This window comes from Urocitellus parryii, chromosome 4 (genome assembly GCF_045843805.1).
Source record: "Urocitellus parryii isolate mUroPar1 chromosome 4, mUroPar1.hap1, whole genome shotgun sequence".
NCBI lineage: Eukaryota > Metazoa > Chordata > Mammalia > Rodentia > Sciuridae > Urocitellus > Urocitellus parryii.
In genome coordinates this window covers 69,232,511-69,255,759 of record NC_135534.1, presented here as the reverse complement: position 1 = coordinate 69,255,759, position 23,249 = coordinate 69,232,511, and the positions used below count along the sequence as shown (strand labels likewise).

Below are 23,249 nucleotides of genomic sequence, written 5' to 3'. Positions count from 1 at the left end.
ATGGTCAGACCAAGTAGCAGAAAGAGACAGGACTCACAACTGGAGGCCCTGGGTGCCAGTGCCCTCTGCCACTGACCAGACAACAGAGGCTTCTCCAGCCTGAGGCTCTTCACCCACTTCAGGGCGACCACCAATCCAGGGGCAGGGTGGTCCAGGGCATTGTCACTATGCCAGGTGACAATCCTGGCATTGTCTTTACCTCCTGAAGACCAGAACTCACAAGCTTCTTATGGTTTCCTCCACTCCAGACCACCCAGTCCTGAGTGCGGCAAGGACCCAGCTGGTGGATGTGGAGGAGCGAGAGCCAGAAGCCATGGACGTGAAGGAGAGGAAGCCTTACCGCTCGCTGACCCGGCGCCGCGATGCAGAGCGCCGCTACACCAGCTCTTCTGCGGACAGTGAGGAGGGCAAAGCCCCGCAGAAGTCCTACAGCTCCAGCGAGACCCTGAAGGCCTATGACCAGGACGCCCGCCTTGCCTACAGTGGCCGCGTCAAGGACATGGTGCCGCAGGAGGCTGAGGAGTTCTGCCGCACAGGTGAGGGTGGGCTGAGCGCAGGTGGGTGCACAGGTGTGCCAAGAGGGAGCTGGGACCAGGTCAAACCCCGTCTCTACTGGGCATGTAGGCCTGGTAAAAGCCTGTCCCGTAGTTCATTCTTAGCTTATTTAAATTCCTGGCATAGTAATGTAGCTAGGAGCTGGGCTTCTGCATTAGAAGCTTTAGGTGTTAGGTAGCCATCGATGGCATGAGCTGTTGCCCTACTGCAACGAATTATTGTGAGGACTCAGTGGGATGACACTTTTTAGTGATGAGCATGGTAACACTTAGTAAGTACAGAAAACTTGGTGATTTGGAGGATCTCCTGGTACCTGACTCCTTCTCCTTCACTTTCTACATGCAGTAATCACCATCCTATCCCAGAACACCTTTCAAATCCATCCGTCTTCTCCATTCCCTCTACCACTTCTCATTTCTGATGATTATCATCTGTCTTGAAGGATTAACCAAAACTATCCCTTTTGCTCAGAGGGGATGGTTTTGGTTAATCCTTCAAGACAGAAAGGCTTCCCTTGGGCCTTTCTCAGCACTACACAAGAGTGAGCCAGGGATGGCCCTGTGGTCTGGAGGCTGAGCTCCTAACCTGGCACTGGAGGGCCCTCTCTGCTCAGTTTCTGTCTTCTTAGACTTTCTGTCCCCTGCCTCTCCACACCCACCACTTACAGTTCCACCCTGCTCAACCATTCCCAGGCTGCAGTGGTAGTTGTTTCCCACTCTGGCACCTTGGGCAGTCTGGTGTTTCTGCTTGCAGAGCCTCAAGCCCTCTCTGAGGCCTGGTATGTGACAACCAGTCCCTCACAGTTCATGCTACCCACCCTGATTCTGCCCTATCCTTCTCACCTCCAAAGACAGGGTCAGTTAAGCACTATTCTGTGTAATTTACATATGTTTTCACAATATCGTTTGATTCTTTCAACAACCCCTGAATCATTTGCCCAAGATCACAGAGGTAAGATGACAGGGGTCACACACACACACAGAGCCACTTATGACTTTCTCATTTCTATTCCCTCCCACAGGCCTAAATCCACATCAAACCTGCCTTGCTAGTAAGGCCACCTCTCAGCCTTGAAAAAGCTCTTAGCTCTTCCCTTATGGCTTAAAGCTCATGCTTTGGCATCAGATGGATCTGGATTCAAATTCTGACTTTGCCATTGTTCTGACCCTTGGCTTCTTCACTGTGCCATGGGATAATAGTACCTAATAGCCAGGTGTTTGTGAGGATTGGTAAGGATCATACATAATGCACTTGATACCAGAGCCTGGTGTGAACAGATGCTTCATAAATGCTGACTGCTATTAAATTGCCATCTCTGGGTCTCAGTGAGAGGAAGAGATAAAATATGTCAAAGTTAGCTGTGTCCTGCTTGAGAGAGCTCAGAGAGCCCTTAGCTTAGATGCACCTCTCATCTATAAGGATCATCCTGTACATTCTCATCTCATGTGCAGGCATGTGCAGAGTGGTTCACTAATTACCATCCTGGATCCTCAAAACTCCTTTGAAGGTAGAGGGTCATAGGTTATCACCCATTTTAAAGACAAGAACATTGAAGCCCAGGTGATCACCATCACAAGATTGCACAGCTAGATGTTGGGTGGGGTGGGATGTCAACCCATGTCCTGCTCCTCAAGCAAAGATGCCAAAACGTCACAAAGCAAAACAGAGCACGAGGACTTCTCACATGTTATAAAATAAACCTTCAAGCTTACAAACGAGAGGGGTCCATGTATTCAACAGGATTCCTGAACTTTTAGACTTGACTCTTACCTTGCTTTTCCTCTAGTCCCAAGATGTTCCAGCTCACTGGTATTAATGCCAATTCTGGCTGCTTAAAAGGGTTTGCAGGGTAAGCCATATGGAAATCAACACAACCCAGGCTGTTTATGGCAAATAAATTTGATTTTTTACTTAACAGAGAAGTCATTTTTTGTAACATGTGAATGGCCTCTCTTGAGAAGGCCAGCCCAGCAGAGTACAGACATAGGGTGAGGGCAGGACAGAAGTGGGGTGTATGGATCAAAGGATAGCTAGGGGAGTGTGATATGCAGAGAGGGTGGGAAGCTGGCTGGGGGATGTAGGCTCCAATTTTGAATTTTCATTTTCTTCGAAGGAGAGAAAAATAGGAGGGCAGATTGTAGTATGCCGCACAGGGGTGATATTCAAAATGTGTAACATCTGGTCTGGCCCAGACCCCTGCCAATCAGAATGTCTGCTTGGCCACTGAGCACAGCCCAGGAGCCCCTGCTGTGGAGGGCCTGCTAATGTTAACCATTTATTTAGTAACTGATTGTGGGGAGATTGGGAGGAGGGGTTATAGGGAAGGATCTGGAATAGCTAGAGCAGAGGCTCTGAGGCACCAGGTATGTAAAAAGGCATTGGGGGCTTGGGCAGCAGTTACAGAATTTACCCACCATTATGGAAGCATTCATGACTTTGTCCAAATCAAGGCTGTCAGCTTGAAGCACCTGGGGGACAGGCCCAGCATGCACCTCCCACTACCACAGCTTACCCAAGAGCTCTTTCACAGCAGTATACCAGTTGGTCTCTCCTCCCACCTCCAGTCTCCCCTTATCCACATTCAAAAGTACTGTCAGGGAGTGCTTGTTTATGTGTTTATTTAGCTAACTTTTCCTGAGCTCCTCCTCTGCAGCCGGCATGATAGATATTAGACACAGATGACAAGGGGCACAGGCTTAGAAGGCCTCTGCTGGTCCCCTCCCCACCTTTCTGGCAGTGACTTCCACTTGCCTTTGCAGGCTTACCATGTTCAGCCCACCCTGGTTGCAGGATGCAACCTTTAATGCTTGGGCGTCTGCCTCTACTGTCTTCCAGCTCTGCTCCTTGCATTCACCTTCATCCTCAGACCTCTCCCCTGAGCTCCCCACCCAGCTGTCTTACTTCCTGTATCCCAGAGCCCCCCTATTCTCCCCCACCTTGGCCTTCACCCCTCAACCACGTATCTGCTTGCCTCTCCTCACTTGACTGAGCTCTTTCGTGTCAGGGGCCATACCCTACTCACTGTTGCATTTCAGTAAAGGCCAGCTTTGAGTTGGTGCCACCTGATATAAGTTGGTGTCTCCAGATCCTCACTTTAATTGGCATATGGCCCTTCAAGTCATTATACACTCCCTCTTCCTTACCCACAAAATACTCCTGGGCATAGTAGACTGTGGAGTAACTTTCAAGAGCAATGAAGGTGTGTTTCCCATGAAGGCAGCATCCCCTTTGTCACTCAGGTCCTAACACCTGGGTAAATAACCCTCATCCACATCTTCTCCAGCCTCAGTTTCAGGCACTTCCAGGCCTTTTTGGACCCTCAAGGGACCCATCTCTGCTGATTCCCCATTGCAGTCCCACCTGGTGAGGGAGAAGCAGAGGTAGCCTGTTTCCTTATTCAGGGCCACTTTCCTTGGACAGGCAGGACCTTCTCCGTTCTAGTACTCTGGGCTCTCCCTACCAGCCAGAAAGGAACTTCTGTTTACAAGGAGACCACTAAAGTCTCATTGCCTAGGCTTCCATCCTGTTCTGCACTTGATAGCAAGTCCTACCTGGAAGGGGCAGACTGAAGCTCTCAATGCAATTTAATGCTCATATTTTGAGTCCCTTCTGAACTCTGGACTTTGTTCTAGGCACGAGGATTTAGGAGTAAGCACATTGCCTGCCATTGTTGAGGCCCTCTCCAGCAGAAGTGGCAGACAGCTCTGTCTTAAAAGCTCCACCATGCCACAGACTGGGCAAGAACTCTGACAGGGGCTGGGTGGAAGAAGCAGGGCAGTCGGCACAGGTGTGGTATTGAGGAAAACTTCACAGAGGAGGTGCCATTTGAATTGGGCTTTAATTACAGAGACTTTGGCCTGGTGGAGAAGGAACAGAAGGAGCCCTACAGGTACAGGAAACACCTCAAACCAAGGCCTGGGCAGAGAATGCCATGGTGAGCTCAGACAAGGGGCTGCAGGTGGGAGGACTATCCTCCATGCACTAACCAAGATCACCTGTGTTTTCTCGCAGGCACCAATTTCACCCTGCGAGAGCTGGGACTGGGGGAAGTGACGCCCCCTCATGGGACCCTCTACCGAACAGACATCGGCCTCCCCCACTGTGGTTACTCCATGGGGGCCAGTTCTGATGCTGACATGGAAGCTGACACTGTGCTGTCCCCTGAACACCCTGTGCGGCTGTGGGGCCGGAGCACACGGTCAGGGCGCAGCTCCTGCCTGTCCAGCCGAGCCAACTCCAACCTCACACTCACCGACACAGAGCATGAGAACACAGAAACCGGTGAGTGGCTTGCTTGGCCTGTGTCGGGTGTCTGGGTTGCTGGCTAAGGCTGTAATTACAATATTGATTTTCTGTTCCATCACTTGGGACTCTGGTGAAGTTGGTGAAATTGCTTTGCTCTCAGTGGTCAAAAGTCAGAGCCCCTTCCACAGACACTGAAATATCTACCCATTGGTAACATGTCAGAGGTTGGGTTGCTGCCCTTTCCATCTGGATTAGGGAGGAACCCAAGAGGTTGGGTTATTGTTTACAAGGTGCCAACATGTGAGCAGCCAAGGGACACCAGATAGTAAGAACCCATCCCCCATGGCTTGTCCTATATTCAATCAACAGTCCCTAGACTGAATCCTGCTCACATTATCTCTGAATCCTGAGCATCTCCAGTATCTTATGTTGATCAAAGAATGGTTTACAAACAAAAACTGGCATTTGGGGCCAACTTGAATCTTGAGGTTTAGGGAGATGTTGGTCAAAAGCTACAGAGTTTCAGTTAGGAATAAGTTTATATGATCTCTTGCACATGTTGACTACAGTCATTCAGGCTGAGTATCCCTTATCTGAAGTGCTCAGGGACATAAAATTGAAGTTTTTAAGATTTGGGAATGTTTGCATAGACTTTGCAGGTGGAGCATCTCTAATCAAAAAATCTGAAATTGGAAATGTTTCAAAAATCTGGCATTATGCTCAAAAGTTGGATTTCAAAGCATTTTAGATTTTTAGATTAGGGATCTTCAATCTATAATAACATATACTTTAAAACTGCTATAATCCCAGCAACTCCAAAGGCTCAGGCAGAAGGATCACAAGTTTGAGGTCAGGCTGATCAACTTAACAAGACCCTATCTCAAAGTAAAAAAAAAAAAAAAAAAAAATTAAAAGGGCTGGGGGTGTAGCTCAGTGGTAGAGTACCCCTGGGTTTAATCCCTGTATCAAAAAAAAAAAAAAAAAAGTAAAAACTTGAGATTTTGCCCTAGCTTCTTTGTGACCCCATGAAGTGCTGCCCCCAGATCCTTATTTCACTTTCATCTCTGAAGCTCCTTTTCTCAAAGCCCTGAAATGCTGTGGGAGAAAAATAGGACAGCTAGTTACCCACCTCCTCCTTATGGTGGAAAGAAAGGAGTCAGTTTCAGAATTTTCCTTCTTCCTCTAGGGCCCTTGCTGGCACATCTCCAGGGGCTCTGGTCCACCCTAGTCCTGCATGGAGCCTAGCACTCAGGGAATCTCCCCTTCTGCTGCATATTTTTTTATTGATTGTTTAAATGCACAACAGCAGAATGCATGACAATTTATATTACACATATAGAACACAATTTTTCATATCTTTGTGTATAAAGTATATTCATGCCAATTTATGCCTTTATACATGTACTTTTTTTCCCCCTCATATTATGCTCCTCCAGCCCCTGGGCAGTTTTGCCTGGCCGGGTCAGCACTGAGGCAAGTCCTGTTGTTGGGGTCTGGCTATGAAATCTGAGGAGAGTGGAAGAGCCCAGAGACAGCCCCACTGGCTGGGGAGGGTTTTGTTTCTGGGAAGTCCACAGAGAAGGTCTGCAGGTGCTTCCACACCAGAACCCCCAGAGCAAGAGCAGTCTGCATTAGAGCAGCAAGAGCCATCCAGAGGCCATTTCACCCTACAGGCTCCCCGCTCCCAATGCAGGAGCCTAGGAATTGCTAGGTCAGGGTAAGCCCTGGGTCATAGATGACGGCCTAGACCAGTTAAATCTGAAAAAGAATCTCCACCTGAGCTGTGTGAGACCAAATCCAGATTAGGATCTGGCAAGTGACAGGTCAGGGTCAGATAGGAACTTCATCCTCTTAAAGAGCTAGATGCAGCAGAGTTCCAAATGTCCATTCAACCACCCATGCCTGAGAACTCAGGTATTTCTCAGGTGGCCTGTGTGCTTCCGGGACAAGAGAGAGGCAGATCGTGGATATCACCTTGGCAATGCCACCTTCCCCTGGCCCCCAACCAACCCTGTGAGAGTGCCAGTGACCTTAGTCCCTGAGGAGCTTCTCCACTACAGCAGGGAACCACCCACACCCTTTCGCTACCTTCCCACCAAGGCCTGGACTGAGCCAGTGGCCCTGCCTCTGCCCACCCCACTGTGCACCGAACCAGAGCACCAAATTGAAGGAAGAGCAAGGCCTGTACAGAGAAAATGGGTCCTATATAGGGGACAGGAAGTCCCAGTTCAATGACTGGCCTGAGATGTGGCATTGGGTGAGTTCCATCCTTTCTCTGGACCTCAGTTTTCTAATATGTAGAATGGTTAAATGAAATAAATATTTTCTTTTTTCTTGGTACTGGGGATTGAACTCAGACACACTTAACCACTGAGCCACACCCCCAGCCCATTTTTGTATTTTATTGAGAGACGGGGTCTCACTGAGTTGCTTAGTGCCTTGCTAAGTTGCTAAGGCTGCCTTTGAATTCCTGATCTTCCTGCCTTAACCTCCTGAGCCATTGGGATGACAGGCATGTGCCACCATGCCCGGCTTAAATCAGTATCTTCTGTGTTCTGAAAATATTGATAGTTTTTAGGTTGGGAGGGAGAAATATTCCATAGTCAAGCAATGAGGAACCACTTGGTTAAACTAGTATGCCTACTCCAGGACTTCTCAGAGCCTTTAAGATGGTAGTATGCCAATTAATGGATAAATTAACAGAGGGATATTTGCAGCATTCCCCAGATTGTTGACCTCAGAATCCTTTATTCTCAGAGCATTTGATGGGATCAGTGTTTTAATAGATAGCTTTTGGTAGCAATTGAGCTGAGTGATCTGCAAGCCCTTCTAGATCTAGGATTCTGATTTAAGTACTTAAATACATAAGACGAAGATGTGCACAAGATGAAGAAACAGTAACATTGGTTATTATTCCATTACTATTAGCATTAGCATTAATAGTTGTGGCTGATGATCAGAACCCAAGCACGGCACTAAACACATTAGCTGTATGATCTCATTTGCTCCACCTACAACACTCTGAAGTCGATTTTATTATTCCCATTGGACAGAAAAAGGAAACTACATCCCAAAGAGCCTAAGAAATCTGCATCATTCACATAGCTAGCAAGATGGGAATGGATTCAGGCCTGTGTGACTCTAAAACTTTGACTCCTTTAGCCCTAGTTATTCTAGTGAATTCTCTCAGTGGCAAAATACTCAAGTTGTCTGTTCTTTTGAAGGCTTCCTGCCATGATGACAAATGATCATTTCCCATAAAGTCATGACAGTGAGGCACGCACCGCCCACATTATTGTATATCCCCTCAGAGCTGAATTACAGCTGAATTAAGCCTCTGTTGGGTGATAATGACATATCCAATGAGCCTGAAGAGTTTCAGCCTTTGATAGAAGAAACAAGGAGATGGCTGCCTGCTCTCCAGGACACTTTGCTCTCCAATTGTCCTTTTCCACCCTGGCTACAGAACTCTAAGCTCAACAACACTAGAGGATGAATGGGCAGGCAAAGGAAGAGGAGTAGAATCTAACAAAGGGCTCCTGGCCCTGCTTCTGTCTCAGGCCTGGACCTCTCAGACCCACACACTCCCGTGGTGCCCATGTGCTCTCCACTTGCCTCAATTGGGAAGCGACATTAGGGCTTTATTACAGTCAGATCTAAATAATGACAGCAGTCATAAAAGTGGCTCATCTTTATTCACTGGTCAGGTTCACCGTGTTCTTGCTCCGCTGAGGAGGCAGAGGCACAGAGAGACGAAGGTGTGCGCAGTATGCATGCCTTGTTGAGCTGGAGCTAGGCCCTATCAGGACAGTCTCAGTTCTTGCAGAACTCTCCATCCTTTCCCACCACCCTTCCTCTCTTCTTTCTCCACCCATTCTCTCCTTCTCTCCATCCGACTTGGGTCTCACCATCAGAACAAGGCCCAATTCTGCTTGAACATGTTAGGCAACACCTCACAGGGTGGCCACTGCTCAGGAATCAAGGGAAGCCACAATCTCTGTGGAGGGCCTTCAGCCACACGTGTTCAGTTGCCTTTCATCCTCTTGATAATGCAGATAATTCCCCTTTTGCTACAAGGGGAAACTGAGGTTGAAAACGTCAACTGAAATGACGACCAGCAAGTTAGCGTGTTGGCAAGGCTTGGATTTGAGTTCCAGTCTCTCTGATCCTGTATTCTGAGTCCTTTGCTTGTCTCTATTTGAATCAATGAGAGGTTTTTGGCTCTCAACTGAGGCCACCAAAGATGTGCAACCAAGTCCTCAGAGATCCTTGATATATAAATGTGAAATGCAAAGCATGTCCCAGCAACCTCCAGCCACAGCAGCATCGACTCTGCCTCCACACCCGGCCTTGCATTAGTCAATCCTAATTGTCAACAGTATTGACAGCGGCACAGGCTTTTGCTGAGGTCACAGTGATACTGCCTACAACCGCCATCGATAATAACTTTTATGGGGTCCATTAAAGCCAATTTCTGCCCCTGAAGGTTAATGTCAGCAGCTTTTATGTCACTACTTAATATCTAAAATAAATACAAAATTGACTGGGTAATGTAAACACAAATCTTCCTCCTCAGGGCCATCAGGCAGAGCTAGTCCTCAGGCCCCTCCTGCCCTGTGGAACTGCAGGCTAGGGGCAGTGAGGAGGAGCCACATGTCAGGCACACAGTCAGCATTCAACCAATGTTTTTTAGAAGGCACAGGCTGTAGTTCAAAGTTTATTCCCAGCCACAGGGTCAGGATGACAGTGTTTCTTTTGTGGATTCATTCTGTAATTTGTTTCATAATTGTGCTGAGCTCCTCTGGCATGCCAGGCATGATTTTAGAATATAGAAACCAGCTGAAAAGGGGAGTGGCTGGAAGTACAACCACCTGTGACTCTTCTATGATCAAGGTGTCACAGATTGGAAGGAACACCAGTGTACAGTCCAGTGACCTCAAATCCTGGTTGTGCCAGGTTCTAGCAACGAGACCTTGAGCAAATCACTTAACCTCTCTGAGCCTCAGTTTCCTCATTTACAAAAACAATATTCCAGTGGTTACCAGGGGCTGGAAGGAAGGGTAATTAGGAGTGATTATTTAGTGGGCACAGAGTTCCAGTTTAAAGAGAATGAGAAAGTTCTGGAGATGAATAGTGTTAGTGATTGCACAACAGTGTAAATACACGAATGCTACTGAATTATGCACTTAAAAGTGGCTAAGCTCTGTCTATATTTTATCACAATAATTAAAAAATACAAAGCTGCATGCTGTCTTCCTTCCTTGAGGTGTTGCTGTGAGCCTATACAACGCTGGCGGAGCGTCTGGTCTGTGTCGATCCTTAATTCCTGCTAGCTATTAATGTTAATTGTTTAAAGAGCTGTGGGATGACAGTACAGGAGCCATTTATTTTTGCCCTGAGGGCTCAAAGGCTCATTCCTTCACTCCACTCCTGTTATGCACATGGGTCTGAAGGCTTGGTGGGTCTCAATGAGCATAAGGGGTCCCAAGAGGAATTCCCAGGAGAGGCCACTGCATGAGCCAAGGTTTGGAGGCATGAAGAGGCGTTGTGAGTCTGGGGAATAGTGAAAATGTGCTCCTCTCTGCGTTAATCCCAGAAGCAAATTGAGATACTTACTTAGAAAAGAAAAAGTGAGAGAGAATCACAGTTAACCCCCCAAATTATCAAGCAGCCTGGTGTCAAAAGGGAAATTATTAGTTAACCTAATTAGGAAGCCAAATTGCATATTCAGAGTCATAGATTAGGTAAGCATCTCCAAAGCACAAGGAGAAAGGAGCTCATTACCTATTTCACTCCATTTATCCTCTGCCCTCCCTGGCCCCGTACCCATGAGACTTGGCTTTAAAAAAAAAATATGTAATAAAATCTATCACTAAGATCCAAAATGATCAGAGTACTGCAGCAACCCTACCCATTGTCAAGGGAACACCATCTTCTAGAGCAGGAAGCTCTGCCCCATCAGCTGTCCTAGGGGTTGAACCCCCACATTTGACTACTGTTCTGGTTTGGGAGCCAGACAGCAGTCCAGGAATTCAGACCTTTTCTTCATTTTCTAGCCAAGGATGCTGAAATTTAGAGATGGTGGATAGTTGGGTGACTTGTTGAAGGGGGTACAACTAGTAAATAGTAGAGCTGAGATTTGAGCCCAGATCAGTCCCACTCTGGTACCCATTTTGTACTACTTTGTAGAGACCAATTTTTATTATTTCAATGCATAAAATATACAAGGTCTAGGAAATATATTGAAAATATCTAGGAATATTCTGGCTGTATCCGGAACATAAATTTATTTGTCAATGTAAGAAATTTCTGGAAAAGAAATTTAAAAAGACATTTAAAGTCAGGATCATAGAGGCCTAAAAGTCCAACCATGAGATGTCTAGGTTTCAGAGAGGAAGTGCTGGTCCATATATTTTGAGGGATTGAAAGGACTTTATAGTAAAGAGAGGGAAGAAAGGGTCTTCTGTGTGGATGAACAGAAGAGGTGGCTTGTGAGGCTGGAACTTGAGTATGTGAAATGGGGACCGTGGAGGCAGGATGTGCTAGGAGGTAAGGTTGGCACATCAGGTGCCTTGTCTGTGGTTACATAATTGTTCCTGAGCACTTGCTATGAGCCAGGTACTGTTTGAAATCTTGTGGTTCCAGCAATGATCAAAACTGTCCACTCTTATGGGAATTGCATTCTAGAGGGGAGACTGATGATAAACAAATTTTAAAAACTAAATTATATAGGATGTCTCAAATGATAAGTGCTATGGAAAGGGAAGAGTGAGTCCCAGCCTAGGAGGATGTGCAAATTTAAATATGGTGGTCAGAGGAAGCTTCATAGAGAAGGTGATGTTTGAGCAAAGTCTCGCAGTAGGTGAGGGAGTGAGTCGGGAGGATATCTGGAAGAACAGCAAAGCTGGTGTAGGAAAGGGCAGGTACAAGGGCCTCAGGCAGAGCATGTGTGGCTTGTTTGGACAGCAGCCAGGAGGCCAGTGTGGCTGGAGTAGTGGAAAAGGCCTTTTGATGACTTGGGGTTTGAATATGGGCAGGCCATTATAGGTGACACCAAAAGAGGGTTCTGAGCTGAGGAGGGACAAGGCCTGATTAATGCTGAACAGGATCATTCTAGATGCTGTGTTGAGAATAGACTGTAATGGGAAAACGTCAGAGGCTATTGCAGTAACCTAGAAAAGAGACAATGGGGTTTAGGCACGGACGAGCCATGGAGGCAGCAAGGGTGGCATCTGTACCAGAGCTTCTCTTCCCTGCTCAACCCCAGGATCTTTCTAGCACTAAGGATGACCTCTAGACTCTTAGATTCTATGACCAAAATGAGCTCCTAGGTCCTTTCAGGGGAGGGGGCTCATATCCGATCCTTCTCCTAGCCTCACAGTTACTTTAGCATAGTTGCAGGGTCCTATAGCTGCTGCCTCTCCCATGCTCTCTCTCAAGTTCAAGGCTTTGATCATGAATTGCATTCCCAGCCATTTCTTATACCACACTCTTTCCTGCTCTTATCATCTTGGTTTCTGACCTTGTGGCTGACTCCCATCCACCCCGAGCCTTTCCTTCTCTTCCACATGAGACTCACGGTACTGTCTTGTTTTGGTATCATCTTGGCTTCCCTTTAGCTGTAATTGCAGCCCTTCCTTCTACTTGGTTGTCTCAGACTGCCTTAGTGAAGTTTAACCTTGTTCTGCCTCTCCAAAACACCTCAGCGGGAATTGCCTGTGATCCAGGAGCCAGTACCTGACAGGCATGGACATTGCCCTTCTTAGAAGTTTCTTCTCGAAGGACTTTAAGAAGTTCTGGCCCAGATCAAATGCCCGCCACATCCACTGCATACTGGCGAGTTCTGTAAGCAATACTGATCCAACTGCAGCCTGCTTCTGAACTGGGAGAGGAGGAAAAAAGAGATAGGGCAATCCAAAGCCATGCTAAATTAAGATAGATTGCATTCTTAAAACTCCGTTAAGACCCGCTGAGTGTGCAGAGAGGTGCAGCAAACAAGAATTTTGCTTTTAATTTGAGCCAACATGACTTTCAATTCCAGTGGAAGCAACGATGTGCACAATGACAAAATTCTTACCGAAAGACATTTGAGAGGCATTTTTTCCCCATCAGTAAGCTCAACTTTGTTCCAGAGAGAGTCTATTTCAACTTTAGCTAACTCAGTATCATTTGGGGGAAGAAAGAGAATAACCAAGGGTGGGAGAAGAGCTTCCGGCCCACAGGAGCTAGTTCCAGTGCAGTTGTGTGGCATCCAGAGATGAATCTCCTTTCAATTGTAGGCTGCCACCAGTCTGAGTATGTCCCTGAACCAGTCACTTTTCTCTGAGAATTAGTTACCCCATCAGCAAAATAGGGTCATTGGGATCTCAAAGAGTGAGGCAATTTGGAAGGAGAATGGACTTGGGGTTTACACTCAATCCCAGCTCAGTCGCATAGCAACTGGATGATTTTTGTAAAGATTACTGAATCTCACTATTCAGTGTTCTCATCTGCAATATAGGAATAAATGCCAATCCTGTGTAATAGGAATGAGAATGACAAGTGATTATATACATGAAAGAACCCTGACAGTGTTTTCCAAACTGTAGGTTATAACCAATCATGAAATAAATTTTGTGACTCAGCACCATTGTTTAAAATAGTAAATAAAAATAATAAAATAATAAAGATAATAGAAGCAGAATACAGGACATTTTACATGGTATTGTTTTGTGGAATTTTTATTTCAATTACACTTTGCATGCATTATATGTGCCAGATCTTCATGTAAAATGAATTTGTTATGATAGATTTCATTTTTAAAAAGATTAAAAGATGGTACATACCTAACATGTAGCTGGATTTCATAAATGTTAACTCCCTTTCTTTAGTGACCTCTCAAATTTTTCATGATTAATGCTGTGATAGTTTTGACCCCAAACTGTCAGCCTTCTATTTCTAGAGCCCCTTGTGGAGAATGAGTATATCATCTGAGCAGGGACTTATGGTTCCATCGAAAGAAGATGGACTCTGGGATCAGATAGACTGGCCCAAGGCCCCAGGAATAGCATAATGATACTGCTAGAATGCCTGGTTTGTCAAACCTGGCCATCTCTCCTCTGCCCCCTCCCAGCTGTCTTCTTCATAAATGACCATGGGTGATTAATAAACCCTAAGGTAGCTGTGGGCTGAGGACAGCAACTAAAGCATGCCCAAGTAGGAAGAGCTGCCTTGAGGGAGGAGGGGGTCCCAGGGCTGGATGAGTCAAAGCCAGACTCACTTGGCACAAAGGCAATGAGGGCAGGTACGTGTGAGCACCACGTGAAGCTAGCATGCCAAATGAAATTTGGCTCCTGCCAAGTCCTGAATGAATCCTTCCCACAATTTTAATGTCACACTAATCAACCCAGGAAGAAGAACCACCACATAGAAATGGCTTTTTCTTTAACTTTAGGATGGAGCATATGGGGCAAAGTGTCAAGAGCAGCTCTGGGGGTCTGTGGGTCTGACACTTGAATATGGCATGAGGAGAGTGGCAGTGATTACCCATGGGATCCCTGAAGCAGGTTCAGTGCAAACCCACAAAGAGCTCTTTAAGGAAGAGCTCATAGATAAGACCAGATCCTCCCCAGACTTCCCAAACCGATAAGCCCAGCTTCCTTTGATGAGGGGAAGCAGTCCTAGAGAATAAGAAAGGCATTTGATTAGCAGTCAGGGGACTGGGGTCTGATTCCTGGCAGGATGGACCATATGGGAAATTACAAAGTTTTACTATGGCTAAAACTTGAAGAGATGGGGCCAGAGAGGAAGACTGGGTCCCATCATGGCAGAAGATGGCTCTGAAATGCTAGCTGGAGTTCAGCCTTTCCTCTGAAAGTGATAAGAAACCCTGGAAACATTTTAAACAGGGAAACAAATACCTTCCCTGCTTCAGGGGAGGATTGACATCTCAGGGGATCTTGCTCTTGAGAAGAGAAGACTTGCCATTAGCCTTGAGTTGTAAGCAGTTCAACAGAATAAAGCTGCAGATCTGGCTAGAGCCTATATTCAGAATGCATTTGCCCTGGACCATTAACTATATTTTATTAACTATAAACTTGATGATCTCAGGTCCTGCCTCTGCTAAATTTGGACTTCAGAGATCCTTTAAAGTGTATCCCACTAATTGCCAGAGTTAGTTTATAAAGAGTTTGCTTGTATATACAATTTCTCTCCTCTTGATAAACTTGCCCTGGTCTGGGTTTCCTAGAAAACAGAACTTGAGGCAATGTAAGTGCTGATGCCTAATTTGGGAGGTACCATCTCAGAGCAGGGAGGGAGGGGAAGACGAGGAACAAGGCAAGGTGGTGTGATCTTACAACAAACAGCTGCAAAGAGACTTACCTGGTCTCTAAGCAGGTGCACCCCCTCCAGAGGTTCCTAGGCAGGCTGTACAAAAAAAAAATAAAATAAAAACTATGTCTCCAGAATAGTCTCTGGGAGGAAGGCAAGACAAGCAGCTGATGGGCCCTGAGCATAACTCAGTGGGTCCAAGAGGGATCAGCTGACTGCAGTGGCAGGTAGATGGATCAGTTGGCTGATGGCCCAGCAAATGGAGGCCCCAAGAGAATCTGAAAAGGTGAATAAATTGTGATTCATATCCCATTAATGGCATCTTTTTTCTTCCCTCCTTCTTTTGCCAATCCTCTTGCCCCTTTCTCTATTTCCTCTTACTCACTCTACTTGTCAATAAGTATAATGATGCTATTCATTATACATTTGTAATATGCCAAACAGTTTGCATGCATTGTTTCATTTAATTACCATTATCAGCCTGTTAAACAGGATTTGTGATTCCCATTTTATAGATGATGCAATTGAGGTCTCAAAAGCTTAACTTGCCAACTAGGAAGTCACAGAGCTGATACCCACCCAAGACTGTCTAAATCCAAAGATCTTACTACTGGACATACTGCCAAATGGAGGCAAAAATGCAATTTGAATGATTGTCAATATTTTAGCAGGTTCAAAAGGTGATGATATGCCAGATCAGACCCTCTAAGAAAACAGGGGCTGACAGGCTTTGGAGCCAGACTGCCTGGGTTCAAACCCCAGTTCTTTCACTTGTGTGGTACCTTGTGTTACACAAGGCAAGTCTCATAATCTCACCAGGTGCTCCATTTCCTTATCTATAGAATGAGGGCAATTCTGGTATCCACCTCACAGGATAATTGTAAAGATTAAATTAGTTAACAGAATTAAAGCTCTTAGACTAATGCCTGGTACCTAGGAAGTGCTGCTTAGTGTATGCTGGTGTTATTAATTGCACAGCACTTCATGATTCACAGGGTGTTTTCACATTCTGTTTTAACATTTGCGACAACCTTTGAGGGAGCCATCAGTCTCATCATTGTTTAGATGGGCTTTTAGATCACACAGCCGGGGCATGGCAGAGATGGGACTGAACCCCACCCCCCTTTCTCTCTGCCTCCACACCCATGCATGGTTGTTCATCCTGCCAACTGGCAGCCGGTCAGTTTGGCTCTTACCACCAGAGATGATTCCCAGTACCAGGGCCAAGTGTGTGAAGGCTCCAACAAGCCTGATTTTTCCCCAGGCCAGTTTCTCCCAGTCTGCTCTGTGAGAAAGAGCCTTCTTCTGGAAGAAATACTTCCCTTCAAATAAATAGCCAAACCTTTTATGTTCCAAACATTGAAAAGGAATTTTCTCTCCACCCCCACTCCATGGCCTGGCTCCTAAATGAGTTTGTTGCCCTTAGTTTTGTAGTACCTTAACTACAAAATAAATTGCTTTCCCAAGTGCACCTCCAAGAAGGAAATAAGTGTATGGAACAAACGAGGTTCAAAGTGTGGTATAAGCAAAGGGAAATTGTTTGCAGTTCCAGCTGCTGTAAAGATGGAAGAGGGAGGAGAGAAGAGCCATCTTGGGCATGAAGTGAGCTGTGGAAATGCAGAAGGAGGCTCTTCAAGCAGGAACCAAATGGGCAAAGGCAGAAGGTAGACAGCAATTAGGAGCAAGTCACCTCCAGGCATCCCTTACCTGGCAGCAACAGGAGAGAAACTGCTTATGCCTTCTTTCTAGCTGCATCCACCGCCTTCCATCATTTACTACCTCAGCACAAGAGGTAGGAGGGCTGAAAGATAGATTTTATTTGAAGAAAATATTATGTCACTTTTTCCCCTGCTGGATTTAAAAAGGTCTTTAAAAGCCTGCCCCAGCAGCCTGGTCCTTATTATTCACATTTATGGAGAGCATAATAGCTCACAACACACTTTAATACCTGACATTTCATAAATTACTCCATCATCTCCTCCCTCCAGGGCACCTGAGTCCAGCCCTGACTCTCCACCCTGACTGTGGACCTTAGGACTTGGAGTCTATGTCAGGGCAGGCCCAAGGTTCAGTGGGTTCCAGAAGGACTCAGCATACCATAGAACTCACAACCAAAATTTATCCCAGCAAAGGAGAAAAGAACATGAAGCAAAGTTTGAAAGAAGCCAGACACAAGCTTCTCAGAGTCCCCTCTTCACAGAGTCATGCAGGAGGTGCATGATTCCTATAGAGTTAAGAAGACACCTGCCCAGAGCTGTCTGCCAGGGAAGCTCAAGGGAAACCAGGGGCCAAAGTTTTCATCAGGACAAGCCACATAGATACTCTACATATTCCAAGTTCCAGACTCTTGGACAGAAAGCTGGTGTTTAACATAAATTTGTTCTTTGTAGTCTGAGCATCATAAGTCATTCTGATCATTTAAGAAATAGGGAACTCGTTTAATAGCCAACTTCCCAGACACCAATTTGCAAGTGGACCTCTCTAAGGTCACGGTCTTAGGCCTATTATGTGAATTCTTTTGCATGCTGTTCTTGGATGTCCTCCTTATTTGGCTAGAATGGTCCAAGCAGCCCACCCAATGTGTACTTCTCATGACAATTTCGTAGTCCTTTGTTTACTCATTGTCCTTCATGCACTTCCTCTTAGAGAGTGATTGTCAACTACTTCTCTGAGAAATTGCCTGTTGGTGCTGGCAACTACAGTGAAGAGAAATTGCAATGATGCATCTTAGGTGGAAAAGTAAACTATGTTCAAGTGAAATTCACGAAAGGACAGTGCTCCTAGGTCAATGGTGGCGTGGATGAATTTGGGACTATAGGGAGGGACGATGCAAGGCATGGTGAGTGACGCTGTGCTGCTATATTCAGCAGCATGAGCCAGGCCGAGGCTGTGGAGGGCGGGTGTTGTCTCTGCCTTAGAACTCACAGTGAGAAGTTGACAGCAGGTGCCTTGCTAAGCAGCCACCCTGCAAAGTGAAGTGTCAGTGCTGGAAACTACCCTGGGTAGCCAGCAGTCAGAGAACCACCGAAGAGCTGGAACAAGATCACAGAAGGAGGAAGTCCAAAGAATGGCCTCTCACCACTGCTAGTCCCAGAACACAGTTCAGGAGTTTCATGGCAAGAGTTAGCTTGGAGGTTGTGGGGCCAGGATGAGAGATGATAGACAAAGTAGGCTATAGAGAGAGCTATTCCTAGCGGTCAGATATGAGGAAAGTCTCAGGCATCTTTCTACCCTAAATCAGTCGCCCTGCTAGGCCAAGGTAACACCAAAGTCCTTATGAATGTTGTCCTTCCAATGACCTCCGGAAACCCACCTCTATGGGTTCCTTGCCACAAGGAAGAATGATCATCACAAAGAGCCATTGGGTGTCTCAGCAAAGGGTATTAGGGCAGACAGCATTTGACCTTGTGTTTGGTGATTTGGGGTGGTCTCAAGGAAATGGACTGGATACTTTCAGATTACAGGGGCCATTCTAGGCCTGGGTATCATAATGACTCTTATGTAGAAATCAGGAAGAATGATGTGAGATTAAAGTAGTAACTAGAAAATAGGTAGCCATCACTCATATTAGTCAGCATGGGGGCAGGGGTGGGGGTTGGTCATTTTGTCATTTGAACAATGGTCTTGGTTCTGTCTGAGTTGAGACATGACTCCAAAATGGCCTTGTCTTTATCATGATGCATATGGTCACAGAGTTGTCTGGAATTTTATATGACATTGTTCATTCAACAGGAGAATGCCACAGCCAGCCCCAGGGTGCCAGGCCAGCTTTTGGCTGTCACAGACTGATTTTCCCTTCCTTATCCTGAACACACAAAGGATAGGACAATAGTGAAGGTATGACAGCTTGCTTCAAAGGCCTCTGGTGACCCAAGCCCATGATAACTGCCAGTGTCCAGAGAATAATAATGAAAATGATTCATTTAATAATAACTATGGTTATAATAATGAATTAAGTACTATTAAATAATCATTTGAGGGGCTGGGGCTCAGTGGTAGCGCACTTGCCTGGTATGGGTGAAGCACTGGGTTTGATTCTCAGCACCACGTATAAATAAATAAACGATAAAGATCTACTGACAACTAAAAAATGTTTTTAAAAAATCATTTGATAATATGTACTCAATAAATAATTGTTACGGGTCAGGTACACACACACACAGTCTCATTTCATCCTCTCTCAATATCCCTGTGAGATTGTTACTTTCTTTTTTTGGCTCATAAGGAAGGAAATAGCGACTCGGACAAGGTAAGCACTTCCTCTAAAGCAACATATCTAAGAAGTTGTAGAGGTTCAGTTTAAACACAGATATCTGCCTGACTCTAAAACCTACGCTTCCCACTGGCCCAGCCTTCTTTGATATAAAGGTGCTTGTGGGCACTGAAAGAGATGGCTTGCTGAGCAGTATCAGTCCAAGGAGCATGACAGCTCTGTGACAGATCTGAAGTGTGCTCATAGACAGGGAGTTTCCAGGACCACAAAACATTCCCTCCCACAGAAGCCCAGGCCCAGGCAGAGCATGGTGATTCCTAATAGCTGCTGTCATAGCTCCAGCCAAGTGAGCTGTTCCTGGCATCCCCAGAGAGCAAGGGTGGGCTTGATTGAGTTTCTATTCCTGCACAGCTGGCCAATTAATATGAAAAAGAGCTGCCCATTATTGATTAACTTTGTGTTCTACCAAAACGATGTCTTAATGAAACTCAGTATCTAGGGCTCAAAAGCTGGGGTAAAACCTTTTAAGTAGAAGTGATGGTTAACCTTACCGTTTCCTTCAGGGGTTCAGCATGATTTCATTGGGAGGGGAATTCAAAGACCTTTTAAAGTGTATCCCTTAGTCAGAAGCATTCATTTTCTTTCAGTGATCTCTTTGTAATTAATCTTAGAACTTTTTCACAGATCTATGCTGATCTGGGCAAGGCCATGGTTTATTTATCTAGCTCAGGGACTGCACATGAGAGTCCATAAATATGCAGATTAGAATGGGTTCTCAGTTCTGATGAATAATCATACCCATATTTCAGAATGCTAGACAAAGTTTCAGAAAGAAGACAAGAAACTAGTATTTATTGGTTGCTGTATTTCTTCCCTGGGGGTGACTTAAAACAATAGATATCTATCCTTATAGTTCTGGAGAGGAGGAGTCTGAAATCCCAGGGTGTGTTCTCTTTGAAATCAGTAGAGGAATCTTTCCCTACCTCTTCCTAGTCCCTGGGATTCTGGCTATCCCCGGCATTCCTCGGCTTGCAGCTGTGTCACTGAACTCTCTTCTTTGTTTCATGATGCCTGTCACTGTTCACTTGGCTGTCTTCCTATGAGGCCATCAGTCAAACTGGATTAGGGGTCCACCCCACTCCAGTATGACTTTGTTTTAACCAAGTTCATCTGCAATAAGCCCATTTCCAAATGAGATCACGTTCTGAGGTATTGGGGGTTAAGTCTTCCACATAATTTTTTGAAGGGAAAACTATCCATCCTGTAATAGATGCCCACTGGCTGCTAGACACTATGAACTCCTACCATTTAGAAGCCAGACTCTTGAGTTTGTAGCTTTTCAGTGCCCCATGAACTATAACAGGAGAAAACATTTTGGTCTGAATGCTGTGCAGGTCACCTCTTCATGCCAGACTCCAGGACTCCTGAGCCTGGGGCCCTTCCCTGCTCCCTCTGAGACTCACATCATCTAACAGCCAAGCAAGCCAGCTCAGAGCACCTAATCCCAGGCCCCTTCTGAGTGAGTCAGCCCTTCCCTGGAGACATGACACTACAGAGAAGATTCCTGCCTGAGACTATGTCTGGGTGACCCTGTGGCCTGCCTGGCCGCCAACAGCAGGGTGGTGAATGTATGAATGTGTTTGCATGGCTATGTGCTGACCTAAGATGTGTCAGCGTGGGAAAGCGTGCCTATATGTGATTGCCAGTTGAATATAGGTCCACTTAATAGTGTGTGAGTGTGTGACATCATTGTCATTATGCTGGTATAGAAACAAAAGTGTGACCGTGCATAGGAACAAGCGTATGTGAATTTGAATGTACATGGGGGTATTTGTGTGTGTTTGCACATGAGTGAAGGAGCAGGTGGGGATTTCTGCAAAATACTTGTTGTATTTTACAATCTACCAACAAGCAAAGGTAAAGTCTTTCCTCCTATTAAGATGGAGAAGAAGGGTTGAGGGGGCTTTTCATTTTTTTTAAGTTAAAAAAATAAAAAAGGCATCATCCAGTTAGTGTTTGTTAATTAGGAACAGGTCCCAGGGAAGCTGCTGCTATGGCAGCACCAATAAATCACTCATTAACTGTCCATGGCTGCCTGCCTCCAAGTCCACAGCTCTGCAGCTTGAGCTCAAGCTGGGGCCAGGCAGGGCCCTCCCCTGCAGACCTATCCTGGGGACACACCAGATTGGAAAGAAAGGCCTGAGCCTCCATTCTCTGATTCATGAGAGAATAAATCCAAGTCCCTCTGATCAAGCCCTCCCTGGTCCAGCCCCTTCTTGACCCCATTGGCAACATTTCTCACCGCTTGCCTGGTCTTGATGCCTTGATTTGGTTCCAGCTCTGGCATGTTCCTCAAAGGGCCCTGATGGTGGCCTCCTTCAAAACATGTCTGTGACTGCTTCAACCTGGGCCTCCCACAGTGAGGAGCATGCTGAGGGTCTCATGAACCTTGATCTGTTTCAGCCAAATTTCACACCAAAATCATAGACCCCTCAATGTTTTAAAATATGGATTCTAACTAAACCCACCATAGACTTGAGGAGTGGAGAAGGAAGTAATAGGTACAGATTTAATAGATAGAGGGTTTCTCTTTGGGATAGGGAATTTTCTAGAACATTAATTCTAAATGTCACTGAATTGTACACTTGAGGATGGTTATAATGGTCCAGGGTGGTGGGATATGAACCTGAGCCTTCTACAAGCCATCCTGTTTCAGCAGCGAGGGCTTACTCCTGCTTCCAGGTCCTGCTCTCACAGACTAACTAAAGCATAGCACAGCTAGAGATTGAAGAAACAAGTGGATGGCAAAACAAACATGACTGAGGACAGAGCCTGTGCCTCTCTGGTGGAGGACCCTACCATCTCTCCATACAGTCCTGCTGCCTCCCAGGTGCCTGCTCACAGCACTCTCCACAGAGCCCCCACAGTGACCCTTTCGGCCCCATTAGCAACATGCTGTCTGCTAGAAAATAGACAGGTTTTTTTTTTTAATATTTTACTTAGTTTTATATGGACTCAATACCTTTATTTTATTTATTTATTTTTATCTGGTGCTGAGGATTGAACCGAATGCCTCGCACGTGCTAGGCAAGTGCTCTACCACTGAGCCCCAGCCCCAACCCCAATAGACAGTTTTACTAGTCCCTGGACCTTCTTGCTCAAAAGTAGGAATCTCTGGCTTGAAAATGGCATTCTTTCTTTCTTTCTTTCTTTTTTTTTTTTTTTTTTTGCCAGTACTGGGAATTAAATCCAGTAGCACTTTCCCATGGAAAGTGGAGTTTGGCTTTGAACTTGTGATCTTCCTGCCTCAGCCTCCTGTGTGACAAGAATGACATTCTCTCTCTCTCTTTTTTTTTTTTTTTTTGCATACTAGGGATTGAACCCAGGGCTTGGTGCATGCTGAGTAAGTTCTCTGCCACTAAGCTATATTGCCAGCCCAGTAATGGTATTCTTTATTTTGTTTGTTTGCTTTTCAAAATATGTAGAATCAACCCCAAACTCATAGGGTCTGCTTTATGGCTTAATAGAAATGTACTGAAAGAGTTCAGGATAGTTATTGTTTTCCCCACATGTGTAAAGATATTTGGTCTCATGTGGGCATTCTAAAATCTGGGTGGAGGTGCTATGAGAATTAGAAGCCTCTGGTTCAGGAAGCTCAGTACTCCATCACTGGGGCTAAGTCCAGACATAACCTTGGAAGCATGAAGTTCAAAGTCAGTAGGATTGTGACTGGTGGAAAACTGGCAAAACATGTCACCAGTGCCCTTCCTCCAGTCACGAAGGTGTACCCCAGGGCCTGCATTCAGTTTTGGTTGTCATCAGTATAGTCATACTTCAGAGAGAGGAATCAAAAGGTTAATCCTGCCTTTGGGTCTTTTTTTTAAAATATTAGTTGTAGATAGAATCAATATCTTTATTTTATTTA

General features: G+C 45.6%; 1 protein-coding gene across 5 annotated transcripts in view; it reads left to right on the top strand.

Moving 5' to 3' along the window:
- Nucleotides 1-298: 298 nt before the first annotated feature.
- Tenm4 (teneurin transmembrane protein 4) overlaps nt 299-23,249 on the top strand; it is a 375,231-nt gene continuing 352,280 nt past the window's right edge. For 3 of the 5 annotated variants that reach the window (XM_026387274.2, XM_026387275.2, XM_026387276.2), the window contains exons 1-2: nt 314-536; nt 4,567-4,836. In XM_026387274.2, coding sequence (XP_026243059.2) covers nt 314-536; nt 4,567-4,836 — 493 coding nt within the window. Of the gene's footprint in view, nt 537-4,566; nt 4,837-23,249 lie in introns of all 5 variants that reach the window. The other 2 variants (XM_026387278.2, XM_026387277.2) reach the window with 1 other exon arrangement.